General features: G+C 39.1%; 1 protein-coding gene across 1 annotated transcript in view; it reads left to right on the top strand.

The window, feature by feature from the left end:
* The window catches only part of LOC106870004 (sorting nexin-12), a 47,921-nt gene that overhangs the window by 21,940 nt on the left and 11,501 nt on the right, over positions 1-14,480 (top strand). Inside the window, exon 2 of the mRNA XM_014915961.2 lies at positions 10,775-10,870. Coding sequence (XP_014771447.2) covers positions 10,775-10,870 — 96 coding nt within the window. The remainder of the gene's footprint in view (positions 1-10,774; positions 10,871-14,480) is intronic.

The raw sequence follows: 14,480 nt of genomic DNA on the forward strand, positions 1-14,480 counted from the left end.
CATAAATTGTCAAGTAAATGAGACGCATCTTTGCCTCCACTGATTCACTTGCAAAGTGTTGAGTAAAATTATTTCGTTGCAGACCTCCTTTGAGTCTTTTTATTATCACTGCGACACACATAGTCCCCAGTTGGTAACATTGATTTCAAGGCCTTCCCAGATGAGAGACTGGTTGTTCTAAGACATTTATCGATTGTAAATTTTGTCTGCAATTTGGAAATTATATTCTATGCATAACGGCCATAATTCCCATGAAAATTCATATATTTTTGATGTTGATGAAATTTTAACCCGAACATAACAGATGAGCACTGTCTGTAGCTGGTCTTCTCTTGGAAGAGCCCCGCTTCTCACATGGACAACTGTATGTTGGCTGATCAAGAGTGGGCAGCAAAAAAAATCCTATTTGCATATGCTCCACAAGGGAAAACAAGGAACATTGTTTACAACGAGGTGTTATAATCACAACAGCAAGAAAATATGTACGTGATCACCTTCTTTTACGAAACTTCATTGACTTTCATATATTTATATTGATATACATATATATACGTGTGTTTGGGTGCGTGTGTGTGTGTGTGTGTATATATATATCTCTATATATAAAGATGAGAATGTGTGTCTGTCTGTCTGTGTGTCTGTGTGAATCCCTAAAACTCGAGAACTACACAATTCTCTTTTACAAACCCAGTGAAAATACATATATTTCATATGTCAAAGAAATTCAAGCAATACATATAACACCAAAGTTAAAAACATTCCCAACAATTCCACAATCCCCAACCTCCAGAGCTATTGAGGAAACTGTTATCATCAACTGACCAAGATTCCTAACATTTGTAAAACAAAATTAGACAATACGACGCTGTACTACAGATGACATCATTTGGAACCACAAGAGATTTAACTGAGGCAGCATTCATCCAAACTTTCAAGATCCAACCTCAGATTTATCATCGCATTGTCTCTCTACTACCTCTGTCAAATGAATCACCAAAATTGGCCTTTCATTATTTATAATCTGTACCTGTTTGTTTGGTTATGAAATAAAATACACAAAACGTGTTTCTGAATTACGTGTATTTACTTTATATACATATGAGTTGAAAACTTTCTTCTAGCATTCCACTTAATATCTATGTTCCATGCTGGCATGGATTGGAGAGTTATTAATGTAGAAATATGGTATCGTAGCTACTAACAGTTGAGGGTTGCGTAGTCTAGACAGCGTCTTTAGATTTCATTATTCTCTTTAACCCTGGCAACGCCGGGTATTTCTGCTAGTTAATTTATAAAGTCAGACACACATTATCATCCCCAGTGCAAATATACCCCTACTGGTCCTTATATACTTATGACTCACCCCTAATACTAAAATAGTTCACCACCCTTTGGTGGTTAAATGATTTACTGTTTCAAGTTCTAACTGATGAAAGACCTCAATGAAATTAACCTTTTTTTCATGTATTTCCGTTGGACTGTGCTACTTTGATTTAAATTAATTTTTAAAATAAGGAAGAAATTAGCAAAATAATTTTGTTGTTATTAAGCTGGTGATTGGAACACAAATTGACATGGAACTTTAATAGAAGGCTTTAATTTGAACCACTTTAAAACAGTGAATTTGTGTAATAAAACCAGGGCTGGTCTCAGACAAGTTAATCTCAAGACAAATAATTATTGACTAGCAGGGAAGTTGTTTTGGTTCTAAGTGTTGATTATCTTAGTTCTGGCTTCCAAATAATAGCCTCTTGGTTTCATGCTGTTATCAAGTCTGCTATTAGTTTGGCTTTTATAATGACTGTTTTGTTGAAGTAACTACTCCTCCTCCTCCTCCTCCTCTTTTACCTCCTCCTCTTCCTCCTCCTGCTTTTCTCAGCTCTTGCTTAAGAACTTGTGAAAGACTGGCTGCTGTACATTTAAGTCTCCTGGGGGTCATTGGGAGCATCATCTTGTCTTGAATTTCTCTTTTCAGATCTTGTGGGGTTCATCCTTCTCTAGGTCTGAGCAGGTGATTTTTTTTCCTGAAGACATTAAGTCAGACAACACGAAAGACACAAATCAACCTCAGTATAGAACTGGTACTTACTTTTTCAACCTTAAAAGGTATGAAAGGCAAAGTCGGCCTCAGCAGAGTTTGAACTCAGAGCTTAAAGAACCAGAATGATGACCACAAAGCAATTTATCTGACAATCTGATGACTCTTCCTGTCGGCTGCCTATTTCAATCGTTGCTTTTATCTATTTCGTTCAATTCCCTAGACACACCATCATGTTATATGACCACACCTAACCACTTCCATGTGGTTGTTTTCCTAGTTTTCTTCAACCCTTGGCAGACCCACGATCAAAATATGTTTCAACTGTGATCATCTCCTCTTGTTTCTCTCTCATCTCAGATTACATTATTTCCAATGTATTTTGCTTCTTAAAGATGCGGGCATAACTGTGTGGTAAGAAGCTTGCTTCCCAACCACATGGTTCCAGGTTCAGTTCCACTACATAACACCTTGGACAAGCGTCTTTTACTATAGCCTCAGGCCGACCAAAACCTTGTAAGTGGATTTGGTCAATGGAAACTGAAAGTCTGTCATACATACATATGTATGTATGTATGTGTACCTTCACTGAAGAAGTATGGATGGCAAATTAATTTATTTTGCACATTGATACAGAAACTCAAGTATGAGGGTCACTACATAAATATTTTGTATTTTCATTCCCTTTGAAATTGCTCTTATTCATGGTTTAGGCTTTAACTGCTCTTTCTAGCATGTAAGGTATCCTTTTAAAGGTCACCGCTTTCATGTATAAATACGTAAATTGTTTGTACACTATTATGTATGTATGTATGTATAACATTGTGTGTGTGGCTTTGTCTATTTGTCCCCCACCACTACTTGTCCTCGTAACTTAGCAGTTCAGCAAAAGGGTCCAATAGAATGAGTACCAGGCTTTAAAAAAAAGTATAATTACTGGGGTCAATTCATTCAAAATTCTTTGAGGCAATGCTCCAGCATGGCCACAGACTAAACCAAGCAATGGAGAGAAAATAATAGACTATAAGTTGCAGTTTGAGAGAGATTTGACTACTTTTTCTAGCAGGTTGAGTGTCCATGTAGACAGGCACTTGTAGGACTTCAGGTTTTCTGCTCAGCCTGTGTCAATGTGGGAGCCTTGTAATGGTGACGAACAAGAATTTATGAAAGGTAGGCTGGTGTAATCCAACCTAGTTTCATATGATAGTGCTGCCCTCTATTTCCTTTGCGGTTCACATATAAACAATGTTGTTTTTATGGTATTTATTGGTTTGTATGTGTTTGTTTGTTTGTTTGTTTTGTTTTGCCAGACAGCCATCTTTGTTCTGCTTCAGTAGAGATAAAACATGTTCCACCCATGACTGTCAAATGTTTTTGTTTGTTTCGCTTTATGTGCAGGCAACCATGGACCTCATTAACTAAGTTTTTCCATTTTTCAGATGGTACAGTGTGATTTGAAGGAGATTCAACTGCTATATCTAGCAAGTTGAATGACCATTCACTCCACATATTTTAGCTGTAGCCATCTTTATAGGAAGACAACCCTCTTAATATAATTGTCCTTTTGTCACCCTATTTCTGTTGGAATACACTGTGTTTCATTGAATTTTGAAAATAAAATAATGTCCAATTTAGTAAACTTTGTCCTTATTAAACTAGTGTTAAAAGCACACAAATTAACATGAAATTGTGATGGATTGTTTGAATTTAAATACTTCAAAATCAGGAAGTATCACATACACAGAGGTTATTTCAAGCAGGTTGGTATCTAAACACTTGACAAATACTTAAGGTCACTGCTTCCCACCCTAAAGTGGCAAGCTGACAGAACCGTTAGCACACTGGGAAAATGCTTGGCAGCGTTTCTTCCATCTTTATGTTCTGAATTCAGATTCTGCCGAGGTGGACTTTACCTGTCATCCATTTGGGGGTGAGTAAAATAAGCACCAGTGAGTGCTGGGGGGGTCAATGTAATTGACTAACCCCATCATCATCATCATTGTTTAACATCCATTTTCCATGCTGGCATGGGTTGGACAGTTTAACTGAGGTCTGGAGAGCCAGGAGGCTGCACCTCAGACATTGTCCTTCTGTCATGTTGTATGCTAAATAAATCTGGCCACAGATTTATAAGAGGCTAATCTACTTTTTTGTCTGGTGCAGTAGCCATCTTTATTTATTTATTGCCCCTGAGTAGATTTAGGATCGAAATTGTTCTATCCTTCTAACCATTCCCTCTGATTAGGATTATATATTATCATTCCCATTTTAAGAAGGTGGAGTCGAGTATTTCAGCTGCTATTTCTTGCTGATTAACTGACCATGTAGAGGCTCTCAGTCATTAGCTTGTGCTGACGTAAATGATGTATGTGAAAAATTGCAAAGAAATTGGAATTTATCCCTTGGAAGAAAGAAAGCGAATAAGTTCTGGCAGTTGTCTGTGATTTTTGCAAAGGCACCTGATTTAGTGGTCAGTGTATTCCCCTCAAAGTTGTAAGATTGTAAGTTCAATACCCAGTGGCACAATGTGTCCTTCAGCAAGGCATTCTATTTCACATTACTTCAGTGCACTCATCTGGAAAAAACGTGTGTACCTGTAATTCAACCTTGTCACATTTTGTGTCATGTTGAATCTCACTGAGAACAATGTTATGGTTATGCATGTCTGTGGAGTGCTCAGCCACTTGTACATTAATTTCACAAGCAGGCCATTCTGTTGATTGGGTCAATTGGAACCCTTGTTATCGTGACCAACGGAGTGTCAGGTAACAGCTGTGAACATATTTTAGTCTTATTAGATTTTATCTGTGAACAATGAAACAGACAGTTCTATATTTAAGAGATGAGGAATTATGTACATTATTTACATTTGATGGATATTTGTCCTCATCTTGTTTGTTAACACAACATTTCGGCTGATATACCTTCCAGCCTTCATCAGGTGGCTTGGGGAAATTTCAAGCCTGAGTTCTCATTCTTAAGGTATTTTTTGATATTATTATTATTATTATTATTATTATTATTATTATTATTATTCAGGTCACTGCTTGGAATTGAACTCAGAATCTTGGGGTTAGTAGCCCGTGTTCTTAACCACTATGCCATATGCCCGTGGGCTACTAACCCCAAGATTCTGAGTTCAGTTCCAAGTAGTGACCTGAATAATAATAATAATAACATCGAAAAATACCTTAGGAATGAGAACCCAAGTTTGAAATTTCCCCAAGACACCTGATGAAGGCTGGAGGGTATATCAGCTGAAACATTGTGCTAATAACAAACAAGATGAGGACAAATATCCATCAAATGTAAATAATGTAAATGAGAGACTTCTCAAACTTGTTGAACAATGGATGACTGTTAAAAAGAAAAAAGTGTTACGAAGAATTTTATGCATTTTAATTTGAACAATGAACTAAGGGAAATAATTCAAATGGACCACTGACATGAAATTGGATAAGCCAAATAGGCACGTAGGTGGGTGAGTGGTAATATATTGACTGCCATATTTATAATAGGTTCTAAATGGATTTGAAGTTGGAGAAATAGAATAGAACTTTGATAGCAGTTGTTAACACCTTTGTTAACATGTGTCACATTGTCACATGAAACTCTCCCCCACCGCACTCCTATGCCATTGTAGTTCCTTTTCAACTCCTTCATGTCACACATCATCCCAACCATGCCACACGCTACTCCCACCCACTGTTTTTTTTTCTTTTGTTTTGACAACCAACTTCTCTTCTGCACCCTTTGCAGTCTTTGCTCCTGTTTATTACACGTTAAAGAAACAAGCTGTCGTGTAAAAAACAAAAAACGTGTGTGTGTGTGTGTGTGTGTATGGTAATTTCTGTCCTTCTCTATGTTCTCAAACTTCCATGTTGGCCATTTCTGCTTCTGCTTATCACAGTAGGTTTATATAATCAGAGTGCTGGCCAACGGACCCTACCGTTGCAGTTATCATCATCATTTAACGTCTGTTTCCCTTGCTGGCATGGGTTAGACAGTTCGACTGAAAACTGGTAAGCTGGGAACCCTGCTGTACTTTTACACCACAACTTTCTCTCACTCTTTCTTCCTGTTCCTGTTTCTGTATTTCAAAGGGCCAGCTTCTCAGCCACTGGCACGTTAATTTCACGAGCAGGCTGTTCCGTTGATCGGATCAACTGGAACCCTCGACGTCATAAGCGACGGAGTGCCACAATATATACAAGGGAGTGCTGAAAGGTTCCTGGCTTAGAGTAAAAGAAAATACTGGAGGATCAGTCAGTTAATTATGGTTTTATTCAACATATTCCCCTCTAAGATTCATACAGTTATTGCAGTGGGCCTTTAGTTTTTCTAAGCCCAGTAAAAGAACTTGAAAGTTTGGGCCTTTCGCAATAACCTCAAAGCCAGGCATTTTTCAGCACCCCCCCCCCCCCTCATATGACAGCTACCAGTACAGAGGGGAAGATATCTGACTTGAGCAGAGATTGAACTCAAAAACATAAAGTACTGAACTAAACATTACTCTATCTGTTATGCTGCTCTTCTAATACTATTGCTGGTAGATTAACTAGATCGGTAGAGCAACAGATGAAATGCCTTGTGGTGTTTTTTTTTTTTTTTTTTTTTTATATATAGTTAGATCGCTACTATGTTCTATGTTTAAATCCTCCCAAATGTGATTGTCTTTTATCCTTCCGACATTTATAGACTAATACTAACGAAGTGCCTGGATTAATTAAACTGGCTGCCCATCACCTCCACCCCCACCCCCAATTATGTCTATAAGATAGCTTACTTCATTGTTTTCTTTTTGACTGTATGCAAACACCTTTTGTACTCCCTGCCTTCCATCCCCTCCCCCAATGTTATTCTTGTCTTCTTTTTGTTTCAACCCCCACCCCTCACATCTCCACACATTTTGCTGTCCTTGTATCGCCAGTCTTTTAACTGGCTGGACCACTTTACTCTTTGGGAAAGACACTTTTGGAACCATGCCTACATTTATTTACACACCGACTGCATTGCATGTAAGACTCCATCTCCTTCCTCTTCTGCCTTTGCTGTTTGTTGTATTACTTTTTCTTACATAAATAATATGTGGATTTGTATGTGTGAGAGACAGTAATAATAATAATAATAATAATAATGCTTTCTACTAAAGGCACACGGCCTATAATTTGGGGGGTGGGGACTAGACAATTACATCAAACCCCAGTGTTTCAGTAATACTTAATTTATCGAATCTGAAAGGATGAAAGGCAAGGTTGACCTTAACATAATTTCAACTCAAAACATAAAGGCAGATGAAATACCACTAAGCATTTTTCCAGGTGTGCTAATGATTTTGCCAGCTTGCTGCTTCAATAATAATAATAATAATAATCCTTTCTACTGAAGGTATAAGGCCTTGAAATTTTGAGGGAGGGGACTAGTTGATCATATCAACCCTAGTGTTTTACTGGTACTTTATTTATGGCTTGTGCTATTTGTTCTGATTCTTTGTTTCATCCCACGGGCCAAAATAAAGAACCGGTCATGTACTGGGGCTGACTGACACCCATCTTTCAAAACTGCTGGTCTTGTACTTAAAAACCATTATTTTTATCCAATCCTCTGCCTTTGAAAGTGCCACTCTCATCAGGAGACCTGTTCTTTTGGGAGGAAGGTGGGGAATATATACACCATTGAAACCAGGAAACTGGCCCTCGTGTGCCTGGCATAAGCTCAATTTGCAGATTGACCCACAAAATACTTTCTAATATTTTTGTCATATCACTTCCCATTCTGAGTTCAGATTGCACCTGTGTTCATTCGTTTATGTTTAATCAGTTAGACACCTCCTCCAAAATATGTAACCATATCACTTTTTGAAGTTATCTCTGCAGACTTTTTTAGTTGCTATCTAAGCAATGTATGTGGAGGTATGTGGCTTAGTGGTTTGGATGTTGGGCTCCTGATCGTAAGATTGTGGTTTCAATTCCTGGACTGAGCGATGCATTGTGTTCTTGAGCAAGACACTTCATTTCATGTTACTCCAGTTCACTCACCTGGCAAAAATGAGTAATCCTTCAACAGCCCAGCGTCCCATCCAGGTGGGGAATATAAACACCATTGAAACCAGGAAACCAGCCCCCATGAGCCAGGCATGGCTCAAGAAAAAAAGCATTTTTTTAAATTATTTTTTTTATCTAAGCAATATAGTCATGGCTGGTTAATTGGTCAGATGTGGTGCTGACGAAGAAGAAATAACAACTAAATTATCCATATACAGCCATTACCTATTTTTCTGTCTTCGATCACATCATTTACATAGAAGTATTCCTGTATGAAACATCATAACTTTCAGTGTTGACTCTAAATTCTATAGAAAGTCTGTGGAGATAACTTCAAAAAGTGACTGGATCGCACTGCTAACACAGGTAGGACACAGTATTGACTTATAAACCTTTTATATAGTTTGTAGTGATGATGATGATGCAGTTAGTATATTACGGTTCCTCAACCAAATATGGAGTCCTTACTGGTGATTGATATGTTGTCATATGTCTATGACTGAAATTTAGGGAGACACGGTGTTATGCAGTGATATTTGTGTAATTGAGGAATATTTTGTTTGTTTAGAGAGTAGACCGAGCATCATTTTCTAAGATCTCCAGGAATTTGCTGGGTCATCAGAATTTCAATCTCTGAGTAATACCTCTAAAGCAATTGCCAAAATAGATCAGAATCAGTTTGTGTTCTGAAGGAAAGGGATTCTGTTATCTTTGGGAGTGTCTTTTGGTATATGAGAGAGAACGCTTTGAAAGTGATGGAACCCCCCCCCCTTTTTTTTTTTATTATTTGTGTGGGGGGTATGGTGCATACATACACACACACTCATACATACATGCACACCACACACATACATTCATACACACACTAATACACATACATACACACACATACATGCATACACGCATGCATACACACATGTATACATACACACACATACACACACACATACATACACACATGCATACACACACACCACACATACATACATCCATACATGCAGGTGTAGCTGTGTGATTGAGATGTTTGCTTTGTAAACACATGGTTTTAGGTTCAATCCCCTGTGTAGCACCTTGAGCAAATGTCTTGTACTATAGCCCTGAGCTGATCAAAGCCTTGTCACTGGGATTGGATTCAGTTGATGGAAACTGGAAGAAGCCTGTTTTGTATCAATATGTGTGTGTGTTAGTGTCTCCCTATCTTGTCATTACATGGTAGTTGTAAATGAGCGTCACATTCATTTCCAATCTTCCATGAAGACCTGTTGGGCTGGGGTGGAATATTACCCCACTTGGAAACAGATAAGAGTTGGCAACAGGAAGAGCATTCAGCTGCAGAAAATCTGCCTCAAGAAATACCATCTGAGCCATGCAAACATGGAAAAGTGGATGATGAGATTGGGATCTGTCTGGAGAAACTGGCACAAGACATGATTCTGGTTCCTCTAGTTTGCCTCGTTATTAACTGAAATTCTTAATTACTTCATTGTTAAATAGTTGATGTTGTGAATTATTCTCACCTGCAAAAACATTGGCTTAATGATTTAAATACCAATCTGTCTGTGACCACCCCTCGTTCAATGATACTTCTTGTTTAACCTTTTAACATTTCTCCCTGTTTTATGTTCAAACTGACCAGATCCAGCCTCTCACACCTACCCTACAATGTCATACTAAAAATAAACTGTCACATCATTGAAATCGCAAAGCTACAAGAGATTAATTAATTTATTAAAACCAATGTGAGTAAATAAGTATTACATTTGACAGAGTAATCATGAATGCCAAAAAGCATAGAAAGATTATTTTTTTAAATTTGTTTTTCAAAATTAATTGCAAATAAAAGTAGTTTATTTCATCAGAAACCTGGTAACAAAAGGGTCAGTGATAAACTGCCCCCATCCATTCCAGAATAGAAAAGTGGGTGCCTCTCCTATGACTTAACTGACTCCTCATAAAATGAAATCTAAGCTCACCTAGATGATATTTAAACCTCATGATTAATCCTTAAGCTTATTACTTTGGTTTAAAGCAGTAGTTCTCAACACCAGGGTCCATATAAGGGTTTCTTGTTAAAATTTATCTGTGATCAGCAATATCAAAATCAAATCAAATGAAGATTGTAGTTGTGAGCCCTGTGTCAGTAGACTTAAAAAGCACCATCCGAACGTGGCCGATGCCAGTGCCACTTTGACTGGCTTCCATGCCGGTGGCACATAAAAAGCACCATCCGATTGTGGTTGATGCCAGCTCCTCTGGCCTCTTGTGCCAGTGGCACGTAAAAAAAGCACCCACTACACTCTCGGAGTGGTTGGTATTAAGTAGGGCATCCAACTGTAGAAATATTGCCAGATCAGATTGGAGCCTGGTGCGGCCTCCTGGCTTGCCAGACCCCAGTCGAACTGTCCAACCCATGTCAGCATCGAAAATGGACATAAAACAACAACGATGATGATGGAACTGGTTATATTTCTACAATGCTCAAAATATTTAAAGAATTTTTTTTTATTCAATTTCTAATAATATTTAATTCTAAAAATATGATAAATAAGGATTTTTTTTTTAACCATCAAATGGCTGTGAGGGTCCATTTGAATGAAATATGAATCAAAGAGGATTTGCAGGTCAAAAAAGGGGGTTGAATTCCACTGGCTTAAAGTGTTCACAGCCTAACTTGTCTATTTTCTGTTTTCAGACTAATTTACCAGTTTTCAAGTTAAAAGATTCTAGTGTCCGTCGACGTTACAGTGACTTTGAATGGTTAAGAAATGAACTTGAACGAGACAGTAAGGTAAGTTTTACAAGTTTCATTACAATTCTGTGGATTCTATCTCTTCTGTTTCTTGAATGTTGAATTTATTGCTAGCACCACATACAAAAAAAAAAAAGGTGCCAATTATACTAGGGTGTGCCATCATCATCATTTAACATCTATTTTCCATACTGACATGGGTTAAAATTATTAACTATCGTACCAACAACCACCTTGAGCACCTTTTTGAGCTACATGGCCATCACATGTGGGCATGCCTACAAAGTTAGAAAACCGCACAGCTCCCATGACTTTTGGAAACAACTTTTCACTCTCAGAATTGCTGCATCAGTTGTTAGTTGCCGAGACATTGCATCCTTTAAAACCTGCATGCTTCCTGAAATTTCCCAACACTACACCTGATATCCCCACCCCACCTCCATACGCATGCACACATGTATATCATGACTCCTACACTGTTCACTTTCCTGACTTTCGTACATAATTCCATGTACTGTACATGCACCTTTGATGAGTTGTAATACACATGGGACACTAAACTCCACTTGCGAAAACCTGTTGAGGCAAGTGAAATCGAAATCGAACTAAATTCGACGACTGGCACCCATGCCAACGTCGTCTCCTTCATTGGACACGAAACTCAGCTTGCAAAAACTTATTGGGGCAAGCGAAAGCGAAATCGTGATGGCACCTGTGCCCAGCGTCGCCTTTCTGGAACTTGTGCCCGCGGCATGTGTAAGGACTTTCGAGAGAGATCGTTGCCAGTGCCCCTGGACGGGCTCTTGTGCGGGTGGCACATAAAATACACCATTTTGAGCGTGGCCGTTGCCAGTACCGCCTGACTGGCCTTCATGTCGGTGGTATGTAAAAGCACCCACTACACTCTCTGAGTGGTTGGTGTTAGGAAGGGCATCCAACTGTAGAAACTCTGCCAAATCAGATTGGAGCCTGGTGTAACCATCTGATTTCACCAGTCCTCAGTCAAATCATCCAACCCATGCTAGCATGAAAAGCAGATGTTAAACGATGATGATGATGATGATTATTATTATTATAGATGGTTTGACGTGGACTAGCAAGCTAGAGAGCTGCTCCAGGCTCCATTTTGTCTGTTTTGGCTGAGTTTCTACAGCTGGATGATGCCCATCCAAATGCCATCCACTCTATACAGTGTTCTGGGTGCTTTCTTATGTGGCACCATCATGGACAGGGTCACTAAGTACCTTGTACAACAAAAACCCCTCAACTGGGAGTTGTGTGGGGAGTAGTATTCAGTGGAGTGGCTTTGTACCGTCTGTGAGATTTAAGGTATTGAAGGGGCAGATATAGGTGTCTTGTAGAGTAGTCAGCCATCAGAGATTCTGTGCATGCACGCCCCCCCCCCCACACACACATGTTCTTGTCCTGATGGATCCAGCTTTCACCCACTCTTTAGTACTAACTGAGCCATGCTTGGCTGTCATTGGAATGGAACTTATTACTTCCCAGTTTTGTGGTGTCATGTTCAGTCTCTGTGTGTGCCACCTTGGTAAGTGTCTTCGGCCGTAGTGCCAGGTCAACCCAATTCTTGTGAACGTATCCAGCAGACAGAAAATCAAAAGAAGGCAGTCATATATGGGTGTGGGTATCTGGTGAATTCATCTACAACCACACACACACAACCATACACAACCATACGACCACACACACGTACAACCTCACACACATACATACAACCTTACACACACACACACACACACACACATACAACTACACACACACGCATACAACCACACACATGCATACAACCACACACATGCATACAACCACACACATGCATACAACCACACCGACACATACAACCACACCGACACATACAACCACACAGATAAATTGTTATAAACGAATTCACCTAAAACCATGAGTATGTGTTTATGTCTCTCCTTCTCTTGACATCATCCCATGCTTATAAATGAGTGTCACCCACATAGAAATTGTGTCTGTTGTTCCCAGTCTTCTCTAAAAGCATCTCTGACCATGGAAAAATTATTGGCTTGCTTGGAAACAGGCAAGAGTGAGTGACAGGAAGAGCATCCATCTACTGAAACTTTGCCTCAACAAATTCTCTCTGATTCAAGTAAACAGGGAAATGTGAATGTTAAATGATGATCATTATCTCTCTCTCTCACACACGAACCAACAGAAAAACTAACCCTTTCCTTTCAGTTTCTTTGTCTACCAATGGTTTGCTGTCTCACTACTTCAGCTTTGCACAGCAACCATGTCTCAAGGAGGTGCTTCTGAATCTTCTCCACAGATAAATTTCATTTTATGACTATTTTTTATTATCAACTCATTGTCTTATTAGTAATCATCATCATCATCGTTTAAAATCTGCTTTCCATGCTGGCATGGGTTGGACAGTTTGACTGGGGTCTGGCAAGCCAGGAGGCTGCATCAGACTCCAGTCTGATCTGGCAGGGTTTCTACAGCCGGATGCCCTTCCTAACGCCAACCACTCCGTGAGTGTAGTAGGTGCCTTTTGCGTGCCACCGGCACAGGGGTCAGAGGTGGCTGGCATCAACCATGATCAGATGGTGCTTTTTACATGCCACCAGCACAGAAGCCAGTCAAAGTGACACTGGCATCTGCCACGTTTGGAAGGTGTTTTTTACGTGCTACCGGCACAGGGGTCACAACTACAATTTCGATTTGATTTGATTTTGATATTGATGTTGATGTGGGCAATAAACTCACTCCTGGTTACTGAAGGCAAACAAGGTCTGGAACATGTGCTCGATTGTCCGCGTGTGTGTGTGTGTCTGTGTGTGTGTGTGTGTGTGTGTGTGTGTGTGTGTAATTGAGTAGGTTTGTTTATTCATTATAATTGCACACTTGGATGTGTGGTAAGAAGTTTGCTTCCCAACCACATGGCTCCACGTTCAGTCCCACTGTGTGTCACCTTGGGCAGGTGTCTTCTACTATAACCTTGGGCTATAGTAACGGTTTAGTTACACAAATGTAAACAAACCAACACCAGTTGTCGAATGGTATGGGACAAACACACACACCCACACTCACACGTGTGTTTGTTTGTATGTATGTATGTATATATATGATGGGTTTTACAAGTTTCCATTTACCAAACCATTTACAAGGCTTTGGTGAGCCTGGGGCTAAAGTAAAAGACACTTGCCCTAGATGCCTTGCGCTGAGACTGAACTCAAAACCACACGGTTAGCAAGTAAGCTCCTTAACCACACAGCCACAATATTCCTCACAATCCCCCACTGCTCCAGTTAATTTCTGATGGTAGCAATACCATTCTGCAGATGGTATTTCTCTCAAGTGGGAATCATTCACCTGTTTTGGCCCAGATATTAAAAAGGTTGAGGAACATTGATCTAAGTTATTCTGTTAGCCATCACAACAGATATCTTGGTGATCTAATTAAATAGTTACTGACACTGTCTTTTGTGGGGTTTTTTTAAAGCTATCAGTAATTAAATTTTACTAATTAAAATTTCTTCCTGATTAAAATTATGCCATTTAAAAGAATAAAAACATATTTATGAATAAAAGATTGCATGTATGTATACATGCATACCTACCTATATTGTTTGAACAGCGATTAATTAAATTTAAATAA

Source organism: Octopus bimaculoides, chromosome 10 (genome assembly GCF_046866305.1).
Source record: "Octopus bimaculoides isolate indiv1 chromosome 10, ASM4686630v1, whole genome shotgun sequence".
NCBI classification, from domain to species: domain Eukaryota; kingdom Metazoa; phylum Mollusca; class Cephalopoda; order Octopoda; family Octopodidae; genus Octopus; species Octopus bimaculoides.